This window comes from Diceros bicornis, chromosome 18, assembly GCF_020826845.1.
Source record: "Diceros bicornis minor isolate mBicDic1 chromosome 18, mDicBic1.mat.cur, whole genome shotgun sequence".
Taxonomy (NCBI): Eukaryota; Metazoa; Chordata; class Mammalia; order Perissodactyla; family Rhinocerotidae; genus Diceros; species Diceros bicornis.
In genome coordinates this window covers 45,363,733-45,388,928 of record NC_080757.1, presented here as the reverse complement: position 1 = coordinate 45,388,928, position 25,196 = coordinate 45,363,733, and the positions used below count along the sequence as shown (strand labels likewise).

The 25,196-nt window shown below is 37.8% G+C and overlaps 1 protein-coding gene and 1 long non-coding RNA gene across 4 annotated transcripts in view; both read right to left on the bottom strand.

The window, feature by feature from the left end:
* EFCAB3 (EF-hand calcium binding domain 3) overlaps window positions 1-25,196 on the bottom strand; it is a 227,205-nt gene that overhangs the window by 79,901 nt on the left and 122,108 nt on the right. For 2 of the 3 annotated variants that reach the window (XM_058561287.1, XM_058561290.1), the window contains exons 1-3: window positions 8,566-8,589; window positions 7,308-7,412; window positions 4,933-4,986 (exon numbers count right to left, since the gene is read on the bottom strand). The exons of the other annotated variant lie outside the window; for it this stretch is intronic. In XM_058561287.1, the coding sequence (XP_058417270.1) occupies window positions 4,933-4,986; window positions 7,308-7,377 (124 nt within the window). In that variant the 5' untranslated portion in view covers window positions 7,378-7,412; window positions 8,566-8,589. Of the gene's footprint in view, window positions 1-4,932; window positions 4,987-7,307; window positions 7,413-8,565; window positions 8,590-25,196 lie in introns of those variants that run through there. 3 annotated transcript variants of the gene reach the window in all.
* On the bottom strand, window positions 8,595-18,189 carry LOC131417629 (uncharacterized). The gene is made up of 3 exons (XR_009222727.1): window positions 18,103-18,189; window positions 8,923-9,027; window positions 8,595-8,619 (listed from the first exon to the last, which is right to left on the bottom strand). It is a non-coding gene; the product is annotated as an uncharacterized LOC131417629 (long non-coding RNA).

Sequence of the window (25,196 nt, the reverse complement as noted above, 5' to 3'; positions counted from 1 at the left end):
ATTAAATAATTAAACATGCCAGCAGCTGAAGCTGAGTCTGCTGCTCATCTCTCTTACTGAGCTTCCCCACTTCAACTCCCTCGAAATTCCTGATCTAAAATTAAACAAGTGAAAATAAGTAAGCTTTCGAGATAATTTGGAATTGAAAAGGCCACGCCGGGAAACTTATGTATGAGTTCACCTTAACGGTCACCCTTAAAAGAGAGGATTCAAAACCTCTCATGAGGGGATGCAACCTTTGATTAATATACAGAAACTTCTAAAAGACAAAGTTATTTCAAAGACAGCTGTAAAAAGGTCTTACAGCGAAAGGAAAAATCTTTAGTAAACATTTTTGGCCATCTGAGCAGATCCACCTACTAGAAAAATAGTTTGGATCTAACTAATTCCTTTGAGTTCTGTACCTGAGACCTGGTTAAAATTTTGAAAATCTCTGTTTGTATTTATCTGTCTCTATATGTATTTGTCTGCCTCCAGATGGTACAGTTTCTAAAGGAGCTCTACTTAATTGGCTCGGAGTAAACACTTTTATAAGTTATTTCTGAATGTAACAGAAACTAGCCCAGATGTCTTTCAAGTTAACATAATATAACATGATCTTTGGTAAATAAAAGCCTGTTTAAGTTTGCTGGTTTGATTTAAAATAAATATGTTTTCAGAGTTATCAACATTGGATATGATGCAGAAGTGTTATCTTTGTTACAAAATTTGTCAACAAAAGTAATAACTTAGAATAATAACTGATTTTGCTTGATGTCTCATGAGGTTTTTGTACACAATCTAAATATAATTGTTAAGGATAGATAAACTAAATAGATATATAAAAGATAAAAGTTTTTTAACGACTTGGCTCTGTTTGCCTTCAAGATCTTTGGTAGTCACCTTGTTTAAATGGATAGCTAAACGTTACTTCATGAAACTTATGATATTATGTTGGTGAATGTTATCAATATAGGTGTTTTAAAATTGTATAAAATTACTAAAATTCTGATCTGTGCTGGTTATCCATCATAAATCTGGTTATCATTTCAAAGTGTTATATGTCACAGAAATGGCCAAATGTTTTTGTCAATTGCCATTTTTGAATGTTTTGTTGTTTATAGACAGTTGTTTTACTCTGATGTTTTTATAGATATGTTTCATCTTTGGAAAAATTCATGGAAAGGACTCTGACACCCTAAAATACAGGTTTCTGATAGACTTTCAGATAGTAAAACTAAACTGGGTAAAATATTACAAAATTCTAACTAAGAAACTGATGACTTTGTAAAACTGCTAATAGAGGATTAAGATCAAGAATTGATATCATGGGACTAAATAAACTGATAAAGATAATTATAATTTTTTATGACTTTATGTTTAAAATATTGCTGATTTTATTAATGTTTTGTTTTTTTCCAGTTTAAGGAAAACTTTTTCTCTTAAGGAACCATGACTTATAGCAATTTGTAAGCAGAATTAAAGCATTTATTTTTTCTCCTTACCTGATCCCTCCAGAATTTGAAACCTCTTAGTAAGTAAATGTTCTTATTTCATGGCAATATAGTTGTTTGCATAAGTTCAATAAGAATCTGTTCTTCTTATAACAGGACACAATTAAAAACAATGGTTATATTACCAAAGCTTTGACTGGAACATCATATTTAAAAAACATATACAGGCTCAGATATGACCAGACAGCTTTTGAGGAATAAGGATTGGACTTTATGGAATAAAGCCACTTGGAAGTATTGGCTTGATACTCTGTTGACAGCATTCCCAAACAGTAAACTTACGGATAAGTAAAGAAGGTCACTTATCTGACAGGTGCCTGGAACCTCAATATTTTGGGAAACCTCAAAAGAAGGGAGGAAGTCACCCAAATCTGTAGGTATTACAGGTAAGTCTGAAGACAAGTCCTTGGGCTTGGCTTTCCTGGCCTCGAGAGGCCTTTAAAATTCAATCCAAGATTCCTTATAAAAAGTTCCAGCAAAGCAGATTTAAAAGGGCCTATATGAACAGTCGCCACTTTTGCTGTACTTATGTAAATAATTGGGCCAAGTTTATTAAAACCAGACTTATTTTATGAAGCAATGAGTCTTAATTTGGCTATCTTTGGTAAAAAGAAGGGTGATTTTAGAGAGAAAAATTATGTTTCAACAAAAACTATAATACATATTTGTGGATGTTGAATTCTGGTTCTGTTAATTGTCTTTAAGATTTTTATTATAGGGCTGGCCCTGTGGCTTAGCGGTTAAGTGTGCGCACTCCGCTGCTGGCAGCCCTGTTTCGGATCCCGGGCGCGCACTGAGGCACCACTTCTCCGGCCGTGCTGAGGCCGCGTCCCACATACAGCAACTAGAAGGATGTGCAGCTATGACATACAACTATCTACTGGGGCTTTGGGGGAAAAAAATAAATAAAAATTATAAAAAAAAAAGATTTTTATTATATCTGTTAACTGGACTGGATCATGAATTCTTCTAGTCTCCTGAAATATCTGGCTACAAATCTCCAAACTAATGTTTTCAATTCTTTCTGTCCTTTTCATTTGGAATCATTGAGAACTGACTCTTTTTCCTAAAGCCCTACAAATTGAAGCTGGAGGATTTGATATAAAATTAAAAGAGATTCATGTCTGTTACTATGTAAACCACTCAAAAAGGTACCTGAATATCTGATGACAACATCAGAGACATTTCAAACTGCAAAAGATGCTTTGACTCTGACATCTAGAAATCTTTTTGACTGGCTACACCCTGTCCTCAAAAACTGGTTTATAATTTGCTCCAATTGTTACCCTTGTTTTTCTTTTTGTTTCTCTAGAAATACTTCTTAATAAATACCTGGTTACTTGCTTACACAATATAGGCCTAACTCTGGGAGCCCACCTGCATCATCGCCTTACTAAAAGTCTGGTTCAATGAAATGGAACAACCTACGTCGCTTATCAGCAAGTATCCCCAGAGGTACCAAATCCAAACTGATTTTCAGGACTGTTTTCTTGGATTCCCCAAGGGATTAAGTCTATTTTTCACGGACTGTTAAAATTTGGGTTGTCTATACTTCTTATCCTTTTGATCAGATACTTAATATGCCTTTAGATTTTCTTCCAAACTGTTAAACAAGGTACAAAAGTTCTAATAATACAAAATGTCAACCTGAAGCCGGGAACAAAAAAATATTTCCAAATGAGTGCTAAACATTCTCATTCCTCTAACCTGGACCTACGTCCCAATTCAGCAGGAAGTAACTAGATCAGTCGTTGCCCCTAATCCCTCAAGATTGAAGAATGAACATAAAAGAGGGGGGAAATTGATACCGGCCCTGATATCAGTTCCCCTACATTAAACCCAGAATATATGGGGTTAAAACCAAAAGCACTCATCCTCTTTCCCTGTTTCTCTAAGTTTCATACACATGTACATATTGGTTGTTTTACAAATTGTTAAAAGCCCAGGTGGCCTCAAGCGGGGCTCATACTGATGTTTTGGCTAATTACCAGTTCTTGAGGTTTGTTACAGGGAAACTGATATCAAGAAGCTAAAGCTTCTCAGACCTCAACTCCTTGGCTTCCTGGTGCCGGAATCCACCATCCACCAGGGAGACGCAGACGGTTGAAGGACACCCACCTGCATTTCCCTTATCTCGCCCTCCTCCTCTCTCCAAGCAGCTTCACAAGGCCAAGTGCAGGCTGGTGGGAAAGCACTGACCAGCAAGGCCACAGGCTCCCCCTCCCTACAAGCAGCTACATTCCTCACAACCTTTAAAACCCCTTGCTTCTCATCTTTCAAGGAGACGGGACAAATTTGAGAGCTCTCCTCTTCTGGCTGATGTCACCTGAAATAAAAACTCTTTCCTTGCCATAAGCCTGGTGTTCTAGTTTTATTTGGCCCCTCTTGTGTGGCGGGTAAAGAACCTGGGTATGTATGCAGTAACAATATTAGTTTCAGGTATACAACATAATGATTTGATACTTGTATATACTATGAAATGAAAACCACAATAAGTCTAGCTAACATCCATTGTCGCATTGACTCCTTTTAAAATATATCCAGAATGGAACGACTTTTCATCATCTTCATTGCTTTCTACCCTGGTACGAATCACCATCATCTCTAGCATGGATTACTCTAAAAGCCCCCTAAATGGTTTCCCTCTTCCTACTCTTGGTTTCTGCCTCTCCTCTCCCCCTCCCCATCTATTCTCCACCCAGAAACCAGAAAGATCTGACAAAAACATAGGTCATATCATATCACGCCTCTGCTCTAAACCCTGCAATTACTTTCCATTTCTCTCAGAAAAAAAGCCCAAGTCATGGCAGGGCTTTAATGGCCCTGACTAATCTTGCACCTGTCACCTCTCTCTTCTCGTCTCCTTTTACTTTTTCCCTTACTTACTGAGCTTCAGCTACACTGGCCTTCTTGCCTTTCCCTGCATAGCACAACCATATTCCTGCCTTTGTGCCTTAGTCCTCGTCCCCTCTGCTTGCAACACTCTTTTTCTAGAAGTCCTTACATGGCCAAAATCCTTCCCTCCTTCAAGTATTTGCTCACATGTCACCTTCTCAAGGAGGCCTGATTATCTATTTAAAACCACAACTGCACCAACATACCTTGCTCTCCCAGTCTCCTTTACTCTAGGCTACTTTTCATTTTTTTCTATAGCATTTATCACTTTCTAACATACTATACAATGTACTTATTTATTACGCTTATTGTTTATCGCTTGTTTCCCCTGCTAGAATGCAAGCTCCATGGGGGGGTGGGCAGTGATCTTTGTTCTGTTTACTGTTGTATCCTAAGTGCCTAGAACAATGCCTGGCATGTAGTAAGTGCTGAATAAATAGTTGTTAAATGAATGAAGGGAGAAAACACTATGGTGTTAAAAATATAGTTCCATATAAAACTTTCAGACCACATAATGTAATCCTCATTGTAACATCTCACTCACCTGTAACATTTTTAACTTCATCCATCAACACATTTAAATCAATCTTCCCATCATCTTTAAGATAAAAAAGCATCACAAAGATACTTAGAAAAATGACATAAGATCCTTAAGTTGTGAAATAGAAACCCAAAGTTCAACCATTTGAAAACATTTCCCTAGAAGTTTATTATTTTTTTATGTCAGAGACTCATCAATTTAATTACTATACCTCCTGCATTTTACTCTATGAAAATCCACACAGCAAAGTGCACGAGCAAGGTTTAAATCACTCTCCTTTCCTTCAGGACAATCTATTATTTAACAGGTTAGTCTTTCTCAGGCAGGGGTCTAAAATTCTTCGAGAACTTAAAAATCTTGTTTAAAAGTGATGTTTCCATTTTGTCAGTCCTGACTTTACCTTTGGGCTTGTGATCACCTTGGCACCAAGTGATCCCCTTAAAGGACAGAGTGTTGGTATGCATGTCTCACTGCTCTTAGGTTGCCAACATGATAATCATCACGTTGATGTATTCAGTTAAACACCCAAGTGTGATGACAAAACTTTTGTTTTGTAGTACTTATTCTCAATTGAATGACTTTTTCATGGATCATGCCCTTAGTTACTTTAGTCAGTGTTTCTCAAATTGAAGTCTGAAGCTACCGGAGGTCAATGGATACATTTTAAGCAATTTGTAAAATTGCAAGTTTGAGAAACACTGGATTGGGATGTTAAAAAAGTAGTTAAAAGATGTTATTACTCCAACAGGCAAGATTCAGTTTGGAACCTTAAAGCTGCCTATGGACATACTCATTTTCCACTTATGACTTGGTCAAGCGTGCCAATCCACCACTGTTAAAACATGTTAACACTCTTGTATTATTTGTAATACTCATAAGATTTTAAGTTCCCCCAAGGGTAAAATACCAAGAATCACTTTGTATTCCTACTGCAACCTAGGCATTAGAGCACAAGATTGATGCTCCATATATGTCTACTAAATAATAAAGTTCTAGCAAAATGCAAACATATTATAGAGAATGAATTAGCTTTAAAACCAGAATACCAGGCTCTTAGATGCAGAATTTATCCTTGCTTGTTCTTTTTTTAATGTCTTTTCAATTATGATAATATTTTATTGGTATTCTTTTATAGTTTTATAGTATTTTATTATTATTATTCTTATTAATATGAATCGTATTATATTGTAACTTTTAAATAGGATAGGAAAGAACCTTTATTGGATAAAAGCCTGTGCCTGACAAATGCCATGATATCCTTTACTTTGTGTGTCTCTAATTAGCTCCACTGAGGCCCACTGGGGCACTGAAACAGTTTTACATCCTCTCTTAGATGATTCCACAGATGTACAAAGTAGTCCACAAAAATTAGATTTATAGCCTCACACTTTAAATCACTGTGCTGCTATCTTTTCTCATGTTTCAAGATACTAGGAAAAAATGGCAACCACAAATATCTAAGTTCATTGCATTGATAGATTAAAAGAGCTATGATAGGGATTTAAAAACCAAAGAAAAAGTCATTTTTGGAAAAACTGCCTACCTCTTATTAAGGCAAAGGTCCCAAGGGCCTAGAACAGTGCCTGACACATCATAGGCATTCAATTAAAGGTTATGGAATGAAAGAATAAAAGGTACTACTGATTTAGAAAAGCCCATATTCATTGACTTTGTCAATCTTGTATCTGTACTACTTCCTCAAGGGGACAAGTGTCCCTCAAAATTTCCTGATGAATTTTTCTCTCTTCTACTAGCAGGAGAACAGTCTAATTTTTGCCAAGTTTGATTAATTCCATTGGTCACATTATTATATATCTTCTTAAATTTGTTAATTCTAGTGGTTCATGGCAGTATAGCAGAGTGGTTAAGAAACAGTTTCTGGAGCCAGATTGCCTGTCCACCACTTATTAGCTCTCTGACTTTAGGCAAGCTACTTGACTTCTCTGTGCCTTAGTTTCCTTATATGTAAAATGGGGGTAGAAATGGAACCTACCTTATAGAGTTATTTGGAAGATTGAAAAAGACAATATATGTAAAGTGCTTAGAACAGTGCCTTGCACATGTCAGGACTATGTAAGTGTTGGTCATTGCTATTTAATGCTGGATTAGCAGTAGGGACTCAAAGATTAAAATTTTGAGTATTCTCGTTAGACCCTGGCATTTCCTGTGGAGAATGACACTTGCCATCTATATTGGGCAGCATTCTTGGTGATCTTTCCCAATGTATAGTCATTGGGCTCAGTTTGGTAGCTATCATGAAGGCCTCAATCGTTCTTTTTCTTCTCTTCATATACATCCTATCTTCAGTCATTCCGGCCCTGATTAGCCTCAGGTCCAAAGTTTTGCCTAAGGGGTGTATTGATATTCAAAATTCTCACCATCAACTGGTAGGTGGTCCTTCAAGTCCTCGATTTCTTTTTCCTTGAGATCAATTCCCATGTTTTTCATGCAAGTGTCCACCTTATTTGAAGACACCTTTATCCCTTAGGAAAGAAAGGGATGGGATATGAGAAATATTTGTAATGATGTGAAGAGTGGGTCAGTCTAGCTCATGCCTAGGCATCAATATTATATAGAGAATAAAGAGCAAAGAACAATTAAACTATTCAAGTAAACGTGGTTTTGGTGTCTAAGTGAGGAATTCCTAAACCCTGATCTGTAGGATTCTCTTATGGTTTCAGGAAAACTTTTAAAAGGAGAAAGTGAGAATGTAGGGGTATCTGGTAAGTCATGGCAAAGACTAAAATCAACCTTTATAAATGTATCTGCACAGTAGGATTTGAAACTTGCTAAATTCATGGAGAGCCAGCCGTGGTGGTCTAGTGGTTACGATTCGGGCTCTCACCATTGGGGCCCAGCTCCATTTTCTGGTCAGGGAACCACACCATCCGTCTGTCAGTTGTCTTACTGTGGTGGCTGCGTGTTGCTGTGATGCTGAAAGCTACGCCACCAGTATTTCAAATACTAGCATGGTCTCCCATGGTGGACAGGTTTCAGTGGAGCTTCCAGATGAAGACAGACTAGGAAGAAAGACCTGGCCACCCACTTCAGAAAAACTTGGCCATGAAACTCCTATGAATAGCAGCAGAGCATTGACTGATATAGCGCCGGAAGATGAGCGGAAGGTGCGAAAAAAAACACCTGGCAGGATTTTGCTCTGCTGTACAGAGGGTCCTTAGGAGTCAGAATCAACTTGATGGCACTAACAACAGAAAAATTAACGGAGAACTATAAATCAATCAATCCATATATCCCACCAGCTAGCCAATCCATGGATTTACTCTATCATAATCCTCTGAGAAACTTAATAACATATGATTTTAGGTAATATCTCTGGAAATTCAAGATCAATATGACTGGAAGGGGGCCTAGTGGTCTGAATGCTAAAAAATTTTTTTCCCTGGTGATTCTGATGTACAACTTTTTTTGGGAACCACTGCTTTTGGGTTTACTGTAGTTAAAACCATTTTGGTGACTGTAATGTACCTAAAGCATATAAAGAATAAACACTGAATAAATAGTTGGGACAGCGTGGTTAATAATTTGAAAATTATAAAACAGGAAGAGTTTTTGAAAATAAGAGCAAAGCTCAATGACCTTAGTTTTACCTGCCTTTTCATCATACTTCTTACTCACCTTCAAGAGACCTTAATTCTTTCATCAATCTGTTCATATACACCCTTCCTTTAGCTGTAAGAAAGGGAAAAACTCAAATCTCAGGCACCAATGTAGCTATTTAAAAATGGCATAAAACATGCATAATTTCAGAAACATAGACTTTTAAATGTTTTATTCTGGAAATTTATATTATTTCACTTCAAGAATACAACTCAGGAATGGAAACAGCTCTCAATTTGGTGAAATCATTTTAGTGGTGGAGGGTATAGAATATTCCTTAAATAGGGAGTATTAGTTACAAAAGTCCATATACTCAACTTTCCTTGAAGGCTACTGTGATTTTTTTTGCCCCACTGCGGTATTTTTAATGCTCACCATCAACAGGGAGATTGTTCAGTAGTTCTTTGCCTTTATCCTCTGTGAGCTTTATCCCCATATTTTCCAGAAAATTTTCCAGGTTCCTAGTATCAACCTTCTCACCTTTAAAAAGTAAAACATAGCAATCATTGAAAATTTGAAGAATGATGGTTCTGTATTACAAAAAATGCTTGTATGGCATTTGTTGATTAAACAATGAAGTAAACCTGGCAAGAATGCCAGCTATTGCTAAGACATAATCTTAGTGCTTTTAGGGTAAAACAATGATGCTGAAAGTTAGGCTGGGAGTCAGTAGATGCAAACATTCACTAGTAAAGAGGTAGAGTGAGAGAATGCATCAATAAAGAAAACTCTGCTGTTAAAATATAATTTTGTGCAAACATTAAAATCTTGGTTTTGCAGAGTCTTCTTAATCACATATCTTGGAACTATACAGGGCTTTTTTTTTTTTCAGAGAAAGAGGGTTTAATCACAAGGCAGCCAAGTGAGGAAAACGGGAAGCCAAGTCTCAAATCCACCTCCCAGAAAATAGGGACTCAGGGGTATTTATGGGGAAGGAGTCAAGGTGGTCTGAAATGATTGGAGGTGAGGAGAGATGAGGTAATTGATGATCTGCGCAAGCGTAGTCAGGCTCCGTGCCTCTTCGTAGGACACATGTTCACAGAATGGCGCCATGAGCATGCCCTATACAGGGCTTTTCTCCAGGGGCTTCTTTCTTAACCCAGCCTGGCTCTCTGTCATGCCTGAGGGATTTGGGGGCTTGCTTTCCTCTTTTCCTGGCAGCTACTACCACCCAGTATACTTTTTGGGCTTCTGTAAAGGTGGTTAGGAAGTTAGATGCAGTCTTCCAAGCTTGCCTCTTTTTTGTGCTAGGAAAACTAGCACATAGAGATTTTTTTTTTTTTTTTTTTTTTGTGAGGAGATCAGCCCTGTGCTAACATCCGCCAATCCTCTTCTTTTTTTTTTGCTGAGGAAGACGGCCCTGGGCTAACATCTGTGCCCATCTTCCTCCACTTTATATGGGACGCCGCCACAGCATGGCTTGCCAAGCGGTGCGTCGGTGCGCGCCCGGGATCCGAAGCAGCGAACCCCGGGCCGCTGCAGCGGAGCGTGCGCACTTAACCGCTTGTGCCACCGGGCCGGCGCCTAGAGATTTTTTATTAGGGCTTTAATGTAAAGTGCTAGAGTGAGACAGACAGGGGATCACTAAACTATCACAAACATGGGAAAGACACAAAACTAACAAGTTTATTTGGTGACGGACTTGGTTTTAGTTCCTGGTTATGAGGGTGGACATCTTCACTTATCATTGCCCCCTGCAACCATTTCCCAATCTGTTTGGAGGATGGCTATAGGAACCTTTCCTTCACGAAGGCTCTTCTCTCTAGCTTGAAGATGCAGTTTAGCAACAAAAACAACAAAATGGTAATCATGTGAGGTGAAGGATGTGTTAATTATCCTTATTGTGGTAAACATTTTGCAACATATATGTGTATTAAATCATCACATTGTTTACTTTAAACTTATACACCGTTATATATCAATTATATCTCAACAAAGCTGGGAAAAAAAGATGCAGTTTAGGTAGACAATTCGGATGTCCTAGTCATTTCCAATTCTGGCAAAAGAAAACTCTTTTGTTTAGTCCTCTGGAACCACATTGCAGTGCTTCCCTTGGGAGGAGAATATCTGAGGAGTTAGCCGGTCTTCTGCACAAGTGCCTGGGAGGAAATGCTCACAAGGGTTGTTTTCCCCAAGCTGCTTCAGACCTCTTCAGTGAAGCCGTGGACTATTGGAGCTTCTAATACTCCCCTGTAACCAGCCAAGGGAATAACTCTTCAGGCCCAACAGAGCAACTTCCTAGCCTGCTAACTTGATCAGGCTTTTTTTTTTTTTTTTAGGAAGATCAGCCCTGAGCTAACATCCAATGCCAATCCTCCTCTTTTTGCTGAGGAAGATTTGCCCTGGGCTAATATCTGTGCCCATCTTCCTCTACTTTATATGGGACGCTGCCACAGCACGACTCGACAAGCGGTGTGTCGGTGCGCGCCTGGGATCCGAACCTGCGAACCGCGGGCTGCCGAAGTGGAGTGCACACACTTAACCGCTGTGCCACCGGGCAGGCCCCTTGATCAGGCTTTTAATAGATATGGACCTTCTGCCTCAAGGTTATCAGTCTAACCATATCTTTTATCTGTATCATTCCCATTCTTCAAAATGTAAGCTGCTTACAAATTTCTGTCCTCTCTAATCTATTCTGTGTTTTACCACTCTGATTTTTCTTTCCATCACTAGCTTTCTTTTCAACTCTTTCCACAGTGTCCTCTTGGACTCATATTTCATTAAATATGAATTTCTTTATATCTTCAGTCTTTTTACAGATTGTTGAACTGTGCCTCTTTCCAATAGACTTTTCTATTATTATTTTTTTTGAGAGAGAAAACTGCTCATATTTCTGTATCCTATTTGCCTTAGGGCTTGGCATTCTCCTAGATCCCAATTGCTGCTTTCCAACCATACTCAAACCTCTCTTCTTTTGAGATTTAAGAAATTTGGCTCTCTTTTTACCGTCACGTACTAACTTCTTGGCCGCTTCAGGAGCTTGTCCCATTGCTCACAGTCTTCCTCGTACCCAAGTTCCTGGCATCATTACAGGGAATTCCAGTCTTTATATGGACAACTTATTCAACAACCTGGCCTCCAAATTTCTTGACCTCCTTATCCTCAATGACTAGCTCTTAGATTCCATACTAGTTAGCTATCATGGACACATCCTGGATTTTATCAACACGTGGAAATGCTTTACCTCTAAAATCTTAAATTCTAACAGGCCTAACAGGGCCTAACAGGAAGAATCTCATCTTCTTCCACTCCTTTTACTTCCTTACTCCTACCACACCCATTATAGTCTCTATAGAGACTTTCATTCTCCACCCCCTCATTTTGCCCCAAGTTCATAATTTCCATCATAACTTCACTTCCTTCCCTACCCACGCTACTTAACCACTCTCTTGACTACACATTTAACATCTTTATTCTTTCATTCTTTTGGCACATCAGCTTTAAGAATCTCATAATTTGCTTCAACTGAAGAATATCATAATTACATGAAAAGTTGCCATTACTTATTCATGATGTCTTACCTTGGTTAGACTTTTGGTGCTTCTCAGCAATGCTTTCATATATTCCTCATCAACTCTAGTTCCTATTCTCTATCAAAGTTATCTGAAATCATCAATACTTTCCTTGAAGACTCCTACCCCACCGCTGTGCCCTTTCTTTTAGTAGATAATTATGTTTTCTACTTTACAGAGAAAATGGAAACTTTTAGGTAAACTCCTCTGAATTTTACTCCCACATCTATCCAGATTGTCTATATCTGTATCCTTCCTGACTGAAGGTCTGCTTGTGTCAGAAAAAGAGGTGGCCTCAGATTCTTACTCATATATTCAACTGCCTAGGGTTCAATTTCCCTTAGATGTCCCACAGGAACCCCAAACTCAATATGAACAAAATGGAAACTATATCTTTATTTCTAAATTTATTTTACTGAATTCCTTATTTTGGTGAATGTCACTATCACCCACCCAACTGCCCAACTCAGAAACTGAGAAGTCATCCTTCATTCCTTTTGCTCTATCTCCATACTTGATCAGTAACCAAATCCTATAGATGCTGTATCTGTAACATCTCCTATATATGTCCCTTCCTTTCAAGTCTCATGGATAATGGTTTGGTTCTGCCCTTTATTGTCTTTTGCCTGTACAGCTACAATTTGCTTCCTAACTGTTCTCCCTGACTCTATTCTTGCACATACACCTCCACCCATCCTTTATACCACTGCTGGAGTAATCTTTTTAATTTGCAAATTTAATCACATAGTCCCCTTGGAATGACTCCCCACTCTGCACAGAATGAAATTCATACTCCTTTATTTGGTATTCAAGGCCCTCCATGATTTGTCTCCTATATTAGTTTTCTGTTGTTGCTGTAACAAATTACCAAAAACTTGGTGGCTTAAAACAATACAGATTTTGGGGCCAGCCTGGTAGTGCAGCGGTTAAGTGCGTGCGCTCTACTTCGGTTGGTGGTTTGCAGGTTTGGATCCCTGGCGCACACTGACGCACTGCTTATGAAGCCATGCTGAGGCGGCATCCCATATAAAGTAGAGGAAGATGGGCATGGATGTTAGCTCAGGGCCAATCTTCCTCAGCAAAAAGAGGAGGATTGGCATCGGATGTTAGCTCAGGGCTGGTCTTCCTCACAAAAAAAAAAAAAACAGATTTTTTTCTCTTAGAGTTCTAGAGGTCAGAAGTCCAAAATCAGTTTCCCTGGGTTAAAGTTAAGGTGTCAGCAAGGCTGTTTCCTTCAGGATGTTCTAGGGGAGAATCTACTTCCTTGCCTTTTCCACTTCTAGAGGCTACTTACATTCTTTGGTTCATTCCCCTTCTTCCATCTTCAAAGCCAGCAGTGTACCATCTTGCTTCCATTGTCACATTGCCTTCTACGTTTCCTGTCATCAAATCTCACTTTGCTTCCCTCTTCTAAGGACACCTGTGATTACATTTAGGGCCCCAATGGATAATCACCCCATCTTAAGATCCTTAATCACATCTCCAAAGTCCCTTTTGCCATATAAGGTAACAGTCACAAGTTCTGGGGATGAGGACCTGGATATCTTTGGGAACCAATACTTATCCTACCACATCCTGTTCTTTACTTTTAAGTTTATTCCTTGCCAAATTCCTGACAGCAATTTATGCTCCAGCTATGCCAATGTTTTTCTAGTTCCTTAAAGCACCATACTATTTATCATCTTGGTGCCTTTTACTCTTCTTTCACAAATGCCCATCCTACTCTGTCTGGCAAAACTGACTCACCTTTCAAGGATCAGCTCATATGTTGCCCATTCTATGAAAGAATTTCCCAGTCTCTCTTCCTCAGGTACAATGACCAGTCTGTCCCTTCTTAGTTTGTATAGGTTTTTAACATAACACCTATAACATTTTATTGCATTTATTTATATGTCTTTTTCTTACTCCAACTACATAAGCTCCTGGAAGGTTGGTTTTTGTAGATCCATACTTGGGATATAGTAGACGCTCAATAATGAGTTAATAAAAATCTAACCTACCTGTAAAAAGATTTCCTTTATCCATTACCACAGTCATTTTAACCTTCCCCTCATCTATAAGAGAATATAGAATTTTATGCATAAAAACAATAATAGGGAGAAATAGAAGAAAGATATAAAAGTCATACTGAAGTCAAACACCAAATTTTTATAATCTGCTCTAGAATTTTATCCTATTTTCCTTCCAAATGGAAAATGTGGAAAGACAAAGCTCTGATTTTAAAAAGGATACTTAACTTCACACTTCTAACATCACTTTTTATTCTATTAAGATAAACTCCATATAGTAGAGTGCTAGGCTGACAGTTTAAAAGTAGCCTTCTCTACTTTCAGATCTGGAAGAACTCTGTGTTATTGATTATAAGGTTGACAAGCATCGTAAAAAGGGCAAATGCTCCAATACCAAAGATTTGACTTGGAGCACTAATAATGCTTATTTCTGTACTCAATCCACAGGTAACATTTAGCTGTGTTCTTCCACTACCCACAGTCAGTATCAAAAAAAGAGGTTCGATCAACCTAATTGAACTTTAATATAAAAATTTTGTGTTTCTTTAATCTTTATTTTGTATTTTCCTCTTTTTTTTTAATTTTTTTTTTTTGTGTGTGAGGAAGATCAGCCTTGAGCTAACATCTGATGCTGATCCTCCTCTTTTTGCCGAGGAAGATTGGCCCTGGGCTAACATCTGTGCCCATCTTCCTCTACTTTACCTGGGACGCTGCTACAGCACGGTTTGACAAGCAGTGCATTGATGCGTGCCCGGGATCTGAACCCCGTGCCGCTGCAGCAGAGCATGCACACTTAACCACTACGCCACTGGGCTGGCCTTGTGTATTTTCCTCTTAAATGGGGTATTTAGAGGGAACAGCTTGATAGATGGTCAGTGCCTCAGAGATAGATGTCTTATCCATTCTCATGTATTTCAATTAGTCCCAAAGAAGACTTATGAATAGCCTGAAATAGGTCTCTAATGCTATCTCCTGTGGGCTCATTGACCTGAAAAGTAGTACTCGGGGATATAGCTGATACTTTCACAACCAAAATCACTGTTGTGGCATTGCAGTAAAGTTTCAAGATACCTGGAAAATGGGATAACAAAAAATATCTATATCCTTTTATAGACAGATCAAAAATATTGGGAAATTATATATTTCCAGTAATAAAGAAAAAATTACCCTGTGGAAAATTTACTTTCTTCTAGCCAGGGCAAAGGCATAAGTAAGTGGCATTGTGTTGAGATGAATGTATATTGGTTGTTATTATTACTAGTAATAAAAGCTAATATTAAATGCCTACTATGTGTTAAGCCCTATGCTAGGAACTTAGAACATTTATGAAAGGTAGCTATTTTCTTTTTAACAAAAGGAACTAAGACTCAGAGGGGTTAATTTGACCTATCTGGCACAGTCAGGAATTTTCAGAGCTGAGATTCCAATCTGTGTCTCTCTTATTCCAAATTCCAAATTCTTTCCACAGTGCCATATAATCAGTAGAACTTGTGGGATGAATGCCAGGTTTTTGCCGTTTTTCCCAAGAGAGTTGTTATCTTGGAAACTTTGCCTAGTGGACACTTGTAGGCCTCATGCTAACGTATGCTAGGTGTGATTGATACATAAAGGCAAATTACTTTGGGAATTATTGCTCTTCTCCATCTTGAACTTGTTGTCTCTGGTAGTTCAGAATATACTTTAGGTAAATTTTTTCTGTCTTTCTTTTAATACTATTTTCTTCCTTATTCTATTTGCTTACTTTCAAACTTGCCTTATCAAATATTCCCTCCATTGTATTTATTTTTTTGCTTCTCTTTTTTTTTTTTTTTTTTTTTTTCTGGTGAGGAGATCAGCCCTGAGCTAACATCCGCCAATCCTCCTCTTTTTTTTGCTGAGGAAGACGGCCCTGGGCTAACATCTGTGCCCATCTTCCTCCACTTTATATGGGACGCCGCCACAGCGTGGCTTACCAAGCAGTGCGTCGGTGCGCGCCCGGGATCCGAACCAGCGAACCCCGGGCCGCCGCAGCGGAGCGCGCGCACTTAACTGCTTGCGCCACCGGGCCGGCCCCTGCTTCTCTTTTTGTTCTGCTAAAAATATTATCAGTGCTGTGGCACATGCTAAGCTTTGCTAAATCTGTGTACTGCTAACTTCCTAGGTAAAGATAAATAAGCTGAATTATTAGATCATTCATTTCCAAACATCTTTATACACTTTTCTAGTTGAATGTACTGTAAGTATCTCAGACTCAATATGTCTAAAACTAAAACTATTTTCTTGACATTGTAACCTGAACCTCTTCTTGAATTCTCAAATAGGCTTATGATATGATTGACTTAGCTACCAAGAGATCTCTGTCTTCTTAAAATTTTTCTTCTTTTTCATAACTGACATGCAATCAGTCACCAAGCCCTATTAATTTTAATTCTAGAATCTTTCCCAAATCAGTCTCTTATCTGTCATTAAGTTCACTTTCCTTTCCCAGGCCCTCGTCATCGCCCTTGTTGGACCATAGCAATATCTTTTAAATTGAAGTCTTTGCTTCCAATAATGCCTTCTACAGTGCCATCAGTATTGACTTCCATAAGAGAAACACTCTAGATATAACATTGCCTATAGGATGAAGGCTAAAATTGAAGGGAGAAATAGACAATTCAAGTATAATAGTTGAAGACTTCAATATCCCACTCTCAATAATGGATAGAAAACAGAAAATCACTAGGATAAAGAAGACTCAAACAATATTATCAACCATTGAACATTCTCCAGGATAGACCATATGCTAGGCCATATAACAAGTCTCATTCAGTTTAAAAGGACTGAAATCATAGAAAGTATGTTCTCTGACCACAGTGGAATTAATTGAAAATCAACAGCAGAAGGAAATTTGGGAAATCCACAAACATTTGGAAATTAAAAAACACATTTCTAAGTAACACAAGTATCAAAGAGGAAATCACATGGGAAAGTAGAAAGTATTTCTAACTGAATGAAAATGAAAACACAACATATCAAAGTTTTTGGAAAGCAGCTAAAGCAGTACTTAGAGGAAAATTTATAGTTGTAAACACCTATATTAGAAAAGAAGAAAAATCTCAAATTAATAATCTAAACTTTCATTTTAAGAATCTAGAAAAAGAAGAGCAAAATAAACCCAACGTAAGCTGAAAGAAGGAAATAATAGAAGTTAGAACTGAAGTCAATAAAATGGAAAGGAGAAAATCAGTAGGAAAAATTGATGTTGGTTCTTTGAAAAGATCAACAAAATTGACAAAATTTTAGCTAGACCAACCAAATAAAAAGAGAAAGACACAGATCAAATTCAGGAGGGAGGACATCACTACTGACTCTACAGAAATTAAAAGGATTATGAAGGAATACTATGAACAATTTCATGTCAATAAAGTAGAAAACCTAGATGAAATGGACAAATTCCTAGAAAGGCAGAAATTACTGAAACTAACTCAAGAGGATGAAGGCTAAACTCCATAGTCTGGTTTAAGGTCCTTCCAGTCTTGGCAGCCTACCTTTCCAGCTTTGTTTCCTGCCACTTTATAACATGAAGCACACATTCTAGCCACAAGGAAATACTTGCTGTTCTCCTAACATTCGTGCTTTTGCATATTTTATGTTTTTGTATGCATTGCTTTCCTTATCTGGAATGCCTTTTTCACTGGAGAATTTCTGCACATCTTCTGATAAGTCTTTCTCTGATCCTCTCCTAGCAAACTTAGCTCTTCTCTCCTTTAGGATCTTACTGAATACATTTTTAGTATTATAGCACAACCACATAGTATTATGATGACCTGTCAGCATGTATAACTGCTTACTAGACTGTGAACTCCTAGAGGACAGAGAACTTATGGTCGTCATTTTTATATTACTAATAGCTTATGTATGGTAGGCACTTAATAAAGTCCACTGTATGAATTGACGAATTCTTGAGGACTGGGCCTTTATATCTTTGATTTTTAATGTTTCTGTACAACTCTAAGTATACTCTCAGCAATTCTCATATATGAACCCAAAATTTCACTGTAGGAGCAGCTCACCATCAATGGATAGGTTGTTTAGCAGGTCTCGGAACTCTTTTTCAAGCTCAAAGCCCATATTTTCCATGAAGGGTTCTAGCTTACTAACATTAAGCTCCACTCCTTAGGAAAAAAGAGTATGGGAATGAGAAAAACAAACAATAATGACAAAGTGATAAATCCTAGGTGTGTCCACGCTTTAATTCTAGGGTGAACAATCAAAGGAACAGTAAAGTTGTTTAAGTGAAAAGAGCTATCAGAGGAATCAAGAATAGAACCTGCTCCTCATTTTTGTCCAGAGAGTTTGACTACAGCTCTCATGAGACATTTATATGGAAAAAACTAAAGAATTAGGCAAGTCTGGTGAATTCTGGTAAGAAACTGCCTTTCTAATTCTATTCGGAAAATATGAAATGTAATGATAGAGACAAAAATAATTTCTTCAAAGGTAGTTACGTTCAAAGTAGTAAATGATGAGACAAAAGCAATAAATAAACAGGTTAGATTGACAAATTTGACATCACTAAAAATAAATACAGTTTTTAAAAAGTGAAAAACATAAGGAGTCTCAATTTTACCTGATTTCTCACTTACCTTTGAGAGACCTTATGCCATCCAGCAACTTATGCTTATATATCTTTCCAGCAGCTGTAAGATAAGGCACAACACAGTAATTGATAGGGAGACCTGCCGAAATAATTCAAAATCCAGCATTTTCAGAAAGAACAATTCTTATATTTTACTCAAATTTTTTCTATTTATATCCCAACTAAGAGTTAGGCCAATGGAGGGAAGCTCTTAAGATAGTAAATCTACCCACTTTTTTTTTTTTGAAAATTGAAACAATTATTAGTGGTACCTGGCCATACCTTTCTCATATCTCTCTTTCTTTTCATCTGATTTCTCCTTTTCTACCCCTCTGCTTAAGATCACACATATTAATGTTCTCAAGGATAACAAGAGATATAGTAGGACTTATCAGTAAAGAGACTGCTGATTCCTGAGCTAAAAAACTTAATGACCGTGACAGGATGTCTTTGAATGTCAATATTAAGCATTTCTATATATTTTTCACATGACATCAAAGGGATATTGTTTTAGATATTTTCATTGATAAGCCCATGAAAATGAACTCTTCTCCAAGGTAATCCCTTAGTGAGATGTCATCTGTTACCATCACAGGCTACATATTTTACAGAAATTCAAATATTGATTTCTATTCTCATATAGATGGTGAACTAGCATGGATTTCTAGCTCCCTCCCCAGAAATCAACCCTAAAGAAACTGAAGTCCGAGTGGAAACTTGGATTTTAGGAACTAAGTGAAAAGCCACAGCAAAACCCTTGGGAAATGGACAGATGTACTGGTGTGAATGTGTGTTTACAGCCTGGAGTGGAAGACTTACAAGAGGTGACAGTTAAAGGACCAATTGGGGAAACATTAAAAAAAATTTTTGCCCTTGTCCTTCTGTACCATGACTCTGAGGTTGTCATTGCCTATTCCTTTCATTACAGATAGCAGCAACAAAAGCCTAGACCACTGGTGCAGGTATCTGGAAGGTAATATCAGGGCAGCACATAAGCCCTGCAAGAGTGAGGACCTAATGTAAACAGGGGTATTTTTTCCTCCACCTCTCTTCTCAACCTTTAGGGCTGGTGGATTGCAATCTAGACAGACTGCCCTCTTCCAATTCTACTACTCTCTGAGTTTAAAGGTGAAACTCTGACCAGAAGTGCTGCCTGGAACAGTGTCAACTCAGGAAAATGATCAACAGTGCCTGGGTCTCTCTGCCCTGGGGCTCATCCCCTCCCTTCTCCTTAAACCCAACAGGCTGGTGTAGACTGGAGCCTGACCTTAGGCCCTTACCTAAAGCACATTTCCAAACACAGTAATGATACCCCAAGAGAACAAGGGCTCACAGAACCAAAGTAACTAGTCACCTGAGGAGTACAACTACTTCAAAAGAAGACAAATTGAATAACATATACCATTTGAATCAGAATTATTGGAATAATAAGACCAGGAATTTAAAATAAGCATGATAAATATGCTTAAAGAGAGAAGATATTAGCAAAATGTAATAAGAACAAGAAAGTACAAAAGGAATCATTGGAAATATTAGGTATAAAAAATTAGGTATAAAAAAATTTCAATAAAGAAACACAGTAGATGACATAGAGTACAATAGAAACAGCTGAAAAATTAATTAGTGGGCTGTCTGATCAGATTAAGGAACTCTCTCAGAGGGCAGCAGAAAAGAATAAAAAGGTAGAAAATGGAAAATTACAAGATATGAGGATAGAAGTTAGAGTGCTAATCTCTGGGTGGCAGGAGTTCCAGCAGGAGAGAAAATAAAAATGGCAAAGAGAAACTATTTGAAGAAATAATGAATTAAAATTTCCAGGATTAAAGAAAGATGAAAGACCTTATATTAAAAGGGCTTATATAGATTCAACTAGAAGGGATAAGGAAAATTCCCAACCTAGACACATTATGTTAATTTTTAAAATATCAAATAAAAACATAAAATTCTAAAATCCTTCAGAGAGAAAAGTAGTTCATCTATAAAGGAAGAAAAACCAGATTGACACCAGATTTCTCAACAATAATTCTAGATGCTGAAATGCAATGGAGTAATATTATTTGAAATATTAAAAGAACTTTGAACTTACATACAAATTGTTATTTAAGCATGAGGGCATAATAAAAATATTCTCAGGGATTCAAGGTTTAAGATTCACCACACAGGTTCATACTGAAAATACTTTTTTTAAAGAAAGTACCCAATATGTAGAGCAAATCTAGGAGATGTTATAAGAGGTATGGAAAGAAAAAATGATCACATATCTTGGTAAAGTTTATTGCTGATTTAAAAAAAGTCAAGAGAAAAAAGAGAAAGTATATTATCTATAATAAGCCAGACTTAAATCCTAGATAAATACCAACATAATTGGGGTAGGAGGCAAGGTAAGTTGAGAAATGGAACATGAGAGTGTGCTAAAATTCTTGTCTTATTTGGGGGAAGATATAGATTGATAAGTTTAAGAAATCAATAGGGTAAATGGCCATGAATATAGGTCTTAAGGACAACCACTATAATTATTCAACCAGCAGAGGAAAACTCAATGAATCTAATGGTAAGTATAAAGGCAGAAAAAAGTAATGAAGAATACTGTAAATGGAAACTGTGAAATCGGATAGCAGAACTATGTGCTATATAACAGTAATTATGATAATTATAAATGAGTTTAACTCAACAACTACAAAATGTAAGATCTCAGATTATATTACAAAACAAAATCAAACAAAATGTTGTCTAGAAGAGACACTTAGAACAAAAAGACAGAGAGGGGCTGGCCCTGTGGCTGAGTGGTTCAAGTTCCACATGCTCTGCTTCAGGGGCCCAGGTTTGCGGGTTTGGATCCCGTGCATGGACCTACACCGCTCACCAGCCATGCTGTGGCAGCGTCCCACATACAAAACAGAGGAAGACTGGCACAGATGTTAGCTCAGGGCTAATCTTCCTCAAGCAAAAAAAGAGGAAGATTGGCAAAAGATGTTAGTGCAGGGCGAATCTTCCTCAGCAAAACAAAAGACAGAGACAGGTTGAAAACAAAAGCATGGATATGAACCAAAAGAAAGCTGGGGTAGCAATCTTATTACCTAACAAAAGAAGATTTAAAGCAAAATATATCATAAGGGACAAAGATGGATGTTATATATCTGAAAGAGGATCAATAGAACAAAAGATATTTTCACTATAAATATGTATGCACCTAACAATATGGCCTCAAAATATGAATATATAGAGCAGCAACTGACAAGTGCAAGGAGAAATAGGTCTATCATAATTATAATTGGATATTTTTAACACCCCCAGTTAGAAACTGATATATCGAGCCAACAAAAATAAAAGAAATATTGGAGACTTGAACAAGACAATGTTTAAGCATGCTTACCAACAGAATGTACATCTTTTTTTGAGCACGCATAGAACACCTCAAAAAACAGACCACATTTTAGGTCATAAAGGTAGCTTAAAAAAATTCCCAAAGGGTCAATATTACATAGAATGTATTCTCTGACCCCAACATAATAAAATTAGAATTTAAAAATTAAAGAATTGCTAAACATCAGACATATTCAAGAGGATAAGCTTGTCCACCTTCCACTCAGCCCATGAAAAAAACTCAGCACCCTTGCCTCATAAAACCTTGGAAATACAAGCAACTTCCAACAAGGCTTTCTCTCTTTGCTCTGTCACAGCTGATGATCCAACTCAACTTCTCGTGTTTAGACTTTCAAGTGAGAATCAATCACTAGTCTTTGATATTATCCAACAGACTTCCTTCTGCAAAAGGTGAGGATTTTGCTCTTTTACCTGCCCTTCCCCGTAATACCTTTGTCCTCTCTTATCTTCTCACTGTGGTTATATCACACTTTTTTGGGGGTTAAATTGTGATTAAGTGCTTATTATTATGACTATATAAATTTTATAACTGAGCATCAGAGTGGATACTTCCCATTATATAGTAGATTATAATTAAATTTCCTTTTCTATTCAAGTTTTTGTCTTAGAGTTAACAATTGCCTTATTTTTTCATCTTTCTTAGTATTCAATGTGTCTATATAGTTAATTAATCTCCAACTTTCAAACAGACCTGAAAAATCTCCTCTCGATATGTTAAAAAACATTAGGTATTCTATTAGTCTCTAACTTCTCACTTTTTTTTCTTGGAGACTTCCCACCTAGAACACTGTATTCTCTTGCTCTCACCTGGAACAATTTCTCTGTAGTCTTTTTTTTTTTTTGTGAGGAAGATCAGCCCTGAGCTAACATCCATGCTAATCCTCCTCTTTTTTTGCTGAGGAAGACCGGCTCTGAGCTAACATCTACTGCCAATCCTCCTCCTTTTTTTCCCCCCAAAGCCCCAGTAGATAGTTGTATGTCATAGTTGCACATCCTTCTAGTTGCTGTATGTGGGATGCGGCCTCAGCATGGCCGGAGACTCGGTGCATCGGTGCGCGCCCGGGATCCGAACCCGGGCCGCCAGTAGCGGAGGGCGTGCACTTAACCACTAAGCCACGGGGCTGGCCCTCTCTGTAGTCTTAATGCAGAGCTGTTATCCTGAGGTTTTTCTTTAGCATTTCTCTGGAAATTCTCTTAATTTCACTTGTACATTGGATTTCTTGTTTTCTTAGATTTGGTGTTTTCCTCTTTTTTGGTTTAAACTTTTGTTTTGGAATATCACATACTACGGGAGTTTCTTCAAATTACCATCTGGGGACACTTGCTTTCAGCCTGAGAATTTCTTTTAGTATTTTTTGTAAGGTAGGGCAGCTAGCAACAAATTCTGTCCATTTTTACTTATCTGGGAATGTCTTTATTTTGCCTTCATTTCTAACATCCAGTTTTGCTGAATATAGGATTCTTGGTTGACAGTTTTTTCTTTGAGCACTTTGAATATATTATCATACTGCCTTCTGACTTTCGTTCTTTCTGTTGAGAAGGCAGCTGTTAATCTTATTGGGGTTCCCTTGTAAGCGATGTATTGTTTTTCTCTTGCTGCTTTCAAGATTTTCTCTGTCTTTGTCTTTCAGCATTTTTACTATGATGTGTCTATTTCTGGCTATCTTTGTATTTATTCTACTTGGAGTTCATTGAGCATCCTGGATGGGTAGGTTATTGTTTTTCAATAAATTTAGGAAATTTTCCACCATTATTTCTTTGAATATTTTTTCTGCTCCCTTCTCTCCTCTCCTTTTAATACTCCCATTATGTGTATGTTGGTATGCTTAATGGTGTCCCACATTTCTCTGAGGCTTTGTTCTTTTTTTCTTCATTCTTTTTTCTGTTTTTCATCTTGCATAATCTCTGTCAGTTTATTTTAGATTTCTCTAATTATTTCTCCTGCCAGGTCAAATATACTGTTGGGACCTTCTAGTGATTTTTTTAAACTTCAGTGATTGTAGTTTTCAACTCCAGAATTTCCAATTGATTCTTTTTAATAATTTCTATCTCTTTATTGATATTTTCTATCTGATGCAATATTGTGATCATACCTTCCTTCATTTCTTTCATCATGGTTTTCCTTAATTCTGTAAACATATTTATAATGGCTACTTTGAAGTTTCTCTCAGTTAAGTTTGAATCTTGTCACTCTCACATGCAGTTTCTATTGCCTATCTCCCCCTGCTCTGGTGCATGGGTCATACTTTCCTGTTTCTTTGCATGCCTCATGATTTTTGTTGGAAATTGGACATTTTATATAATATATTGAAGCAATTCTGGGTACTGGTCATCCCCGTCTGGGTTTGTTATTATTATTTGCTTTTTTATTTGTTTAGTGATTGGCTGGATTATTGCATGAAGTCTGTCTCTCCTCCCCACTCTCCTCTCACCCCACCAATGTTAAGCCTCTGATGTTGCTCTTCAGGGCTGCACAGCTTTGGGTATGCCCCCAGTCACTCTGGGATGACAATGGTTTTGGTAGGGCCCTCTTCTTCCCTTTCCCTGACCACATCCAGCTGTTAACCTCCACTAATTGCTACCTGATTGCTCTATTGTTTTCAACAATGCCCTGGTGCATAAATTATTCCAATCAAATTCTGGCTCCTTTGAAGCAATAGTCTCTGAGGTCAGTATTTGATAATTGTTTTGACTTCAGGAGGGCCCCTCCAAGTTGTGTTATTCCTGGTTCTCCCCACAAAATAGCCAGCCTAGAGTCTAGACTGTATCTTCATTAAGTCCATGCATCTCCTCCCAGTTGCCTTTCACCACAACCTCCACTGCTCTTGAGTATGTCCTCAGGCTTGAATTTCTCAAGCTCTGTTGCAAACGAAGTCATTTCCTTTGGGAAGAGATTAGAAGCTATCTGTTTTACTGCCTGCCCCTCCCCCAAGGCAAAATCTCTGAGCTAGGGCCCTGGAGCTGGGGGTGGCAAGCTTCTCTCAGAGTGACACCTCTGCTCTAAGAGTTTAGTGCTTGGTGGAGGGGGGCATAAGCTGTCTGAAGTCCTCTCAGCTTGCCTCTCCTCTCACTGCCTCATAAGCTCAGGCAAGGGCAACTGGGGTCCCCGTATTCTCAGTGTGCCATGCTGAAGTTAAAGCCTCC